The sequence below is a fragment of the Limulus polyphemus genome, unplaced genomic scaffold (assembly GCF_000517525.1).
Source record: "Limulus polyphemus unplaced genomic scaffold, Limulus_polyphemus-2.1.2 Scaffold4614, whole genome shotgun sequence".
NCBI lineage: Eukaryota > Metazoa > Arthropoda > Merostomata > Xiphosura > Limulidae > Limulus > Limulus polyphemus.
The window spans coordinates 34358-38063 of NW_013670224.1; the positions used below are offsets into that span (position 1 = coordinate 34358).

Below are 3706 nucleotides of genomic sequence, written 5' to 3' on the forward strand. Positions count from 1 at the left end.
TGAGAGACATGCAATTTCAGGACCATTTCATGAATGTGTGGCCTTGGGTTAGACTCAACAAGCATCTTCAGAGCATCAATATCAATTCCAACATGTCGGTCTCTGCCTTTTTAAGGCTAAAGTCACCCGAATGAAATTTGCTGAACCATCATTTACACATACAAACGTTCAAAACATTTCCATAAACTTCTTTGATATTCTTTGTTGCTACAAAGGCATTGTTTCCTTTCTTGTATTCAAACAGCATTACATGCCGAATGTGTGTCTCATCGTGTGCCATCACTATAATGGATTAGAGTACACTAAACTCTACACATTATATAGGCTACACTAACGTGATGTATAGGTGGTTTTTTTAACCATTATACATGATGTAAGTTTTTTGGGGGTGGTTAATGAAAGTGTTTGAAAATGCAATATTAATTTATTGATGACCTAATATATATAATATAAATATTCAGATCCACTAATAGAAATTATGGCCTTCCTTTCTTCTCACAAACTGATGTGATCAAAGCAAAATGAAACATATTTAGATAATGCAAGTCTTCAGTTCTTTATTCGACACTAAAGTTGATAGTTTTGGATTGCTTTGTTTGACTGCGTAGCAACTGAAACAGGCATGGTGGAAAGGATGTACAATGCAGTCCACACATCTGAAGTGAATGTAGAGGATGTTGTTTTAAGAGGTATTCAGTTTTGTAAGCAACTCAACTTGCCATAATTTTTCATTGTCTGAAAGGTTACCATGCAGATACACCATAAGAAAATCATTGCAGTTTGTTTATTAGTGATGGTATTGTGAAGAACCTTATAGTTTCAGTTGTGCTATATTAAAGGTAAAACTTTTGGAAAAATCTACTAGAAACATTTCTCCAGGTTTTGTAAAGTTTCATCTTGGTGTACATAATTTGTCTTGAAACTCTAAGCTTGGTGCCAGTCACAGTGATCTTTCTTTAAACTCTTCATGATATTTCTGGATAGCATTGGGGGACTGGGCAATGTTTTATAACAAGAGTTATAAGTTAATTATTTTAAAAGCGTTAATTATGACAGGTTTTGTTACTTAACTCTGTGCAAGTCGCACGTTGTGTATGTAGTTTAATTGTTGTACTAGGTTTTTGTAATATTGTTGGTATCATCTTGCTCAAAGCTTCTAAATTTTTCTCATTATGTTTAATATTGTTGTTACTAGAGGGCTAGATATTTCTAGATTTTTCTGTTGTGTGTTATAAATACGTGCAGATATAGAAATTAATGTAAGTTTGTGAAAGTAAAAATGAAGTTAGTGTGTGATTGTTAGTTTAACCTTAACAGGCAATTTATATAGTGAGAGTTTCACAGTTTGTATTGTAATAACAGAGATAAAGAAGAATAATTCGTCTTGTCAATTGTGTTCTAAAGTAATTGAACCAACCTGTGTGTACTTTTGATGAAAAAGAGAATTATTTAAAGTTCTCTATTGAACTGTGATAAATAATAGTGTAATGAATTTTGTACATATGTTTGACTTGTTTTGAATTTAACAGGCAGTGCCCATAGGGCAAATTGTTGGAGTTTCAATTACACTGCCAATTACACCAAATTTATTTAGTTGAGGATTTGCAGTGGTGAGTGGAGCACACATGTCACTAACTCGAGGTAATTTACAGTTAGAGTCCAAGACTAACATTGAACAAATATAACAACATTTATTAAACTTTTCCACATAGCATGCAATATTAAGCATTAACTTTTCATAACTTTTACTATTACGTTTCAGTATCAATAACTAGTACATATAGAATATATTTCTTTAATCTAAACATGAATATCCTTTACTACTCACTACATTAATAGATCAAGAGAGATAATAATTCTACACTTACAACAGAGCAGGGCCAGTATACTTTTGGAGGTTAGAAACCTTCAGATTCATAGTGAAGAACTTTAAGAACTCACTGACGATTTCTGAAACAAGAGCTAAATTCTCAACAAAAACTGATTTTCGGCTTCAGACATGAGTTTTTAACCCATATTTCATTGTATTCTGTCGAACTTCCAAATAGTGTTCCTAACTACCCGCAAGTTGTTCTAACACTTTATTGGTCGATTCGTGCAACTTCCTGGGCCAGTCCAAAACCATAACCAAAAACTCTCAAGTGATTGGTTACTGTTATGGTGAGGTAGCTGGCTGTCTTTTCACTTGTGCTAATACACCAGCATTGTGTAAGGAATATATCATCAAAGTATCGTTTTTGCATGTTAACGGGTTTCAACTTTTTTCATAGCTTCCACAGTACTTACGAGTTGGCATCAGTAATTAATCACTGCCAGTCACCTATGCCAGTGCATCTACTTCATTGCTAGCCAGTCACTTCATTTTTTTATAACTCTTAAGTCATGATTCACTAACTCGCGATTCTCAATACCACTTAACAGCTAGCTGTACTTTCTAGTTCTTGACCCTATTTCATAATACAGGCATCTTTACTTCACTATTTCTTCATGTATATATTCATTCAAAACTCAGAAAATTGTTATAACCTTTTTATTAGACTCTTTTAAAATGCTAAACATACTGAAGCAGTTGTAAAATTCCCTCAAAAATATCCAATTGCTTCATGAATATATATTATTTTAAAACAAGTGGATTGTGTATTGTCCACTTATTGTTGAAATTTATTGCCAACAAGTTGCAGACAGCTACTTTAAAAAATTGTGGCCTCTAAAAAAAAAACTTGACAGATTACATCATTTTTCATGCTGTGTTGGTACTGAATATATTCCAAAACAGCAACTTGTGAGTGACTAAACACTTTGTTTTGGTGAGAACATTATGTCCCATTGCCTTATCATTTGCTATTGCTATTAGGGCACTAAATTCACAGCATGTGGTTTTAAATATTCATCACCTCTCTGCAGATCTGTGTGTATATTTCTCACAAGGATAGAAAAAATGTGTTTACTTTTTGTTATTTGAATTTATACAGGCACAAGAATAAGAACAGCATTTGACTTTGGTCATGTGACTTTGGATATCTATGGAATAAGACCTGAAGATTCAGGTATCTACACTTGTAGAGCTGTGAATGAAGCTGGAGAAGCTGTATCAACTTGTACTATCAAGGTTGAAGGTACATGTGAAAAGATGCATTTCTGTGAAATATCTTTCTTTTAGTTTAGTTTATGATATCATATTTCATGTTAATTAAAAATGATACACCACATGACTGAAGAAATATGTATTTGAGCTTTATTGCCTTCCTTTATATCAGGAAGACTGATATTAGAAGTTTGATGATGAGGAACCCACTTTGAGACTAATAATGGCTGGAGACAGCTTGAATGGGTAATGAAGAAAAACTTTAATATAAGTTTAACATAACAGCAAATGTACAACGTTTCGACAATGTTTTGTCATCATCAGGCCATCTCCAGCCATTATTATGATATTAGAGGTGTTTTCTTTTGATCAGCAAGACTGCCATTAGATGTGTTTTCTTTAGATCAGCATGGCTGACATTAGAAGTGTTTTCTTTAGATCAGCAAAACTGACATTAGAAGCTTTTTCTTTAGAGCAGCATGGCTAACAATAGAAGTGTTTTCTTTAGATCAGCATGGCTGATGTTAAAGTGTTTTCTTTAGATCAGCATGGCTGACGTTAGAAGTGTTTTCTTTAGATCAGCATGGCTGATGTTGAAGTGTTTTCTTTAGATCAGCATGG

The 3706-nt window shown here is 33.3% G+C and overlaps 1 protein-coding gene across 1 annotated transcript in view; it reads left to right on the forward strand.

Annotated features, from left to right (window-relative positions):
* LOC106471424 (titin-like) overlaps positions 1–3706 on the forward strand; it is a gene marked incomplete at both ends in the record, with an annotated part of 82671 nt that overhangs the window by 32115 nt on the left and 46850 nt on the right. Inside the window, one exon of the mRNA XM_013932025.1 lies at positions 2973–3116. Coding sequence (XP_013787479.1) covers positions 2973–3116 — 144 coding nt within the window. The remainder of the gene's footprint in view (positions 1–2972; positions 3117–3706) is intronic.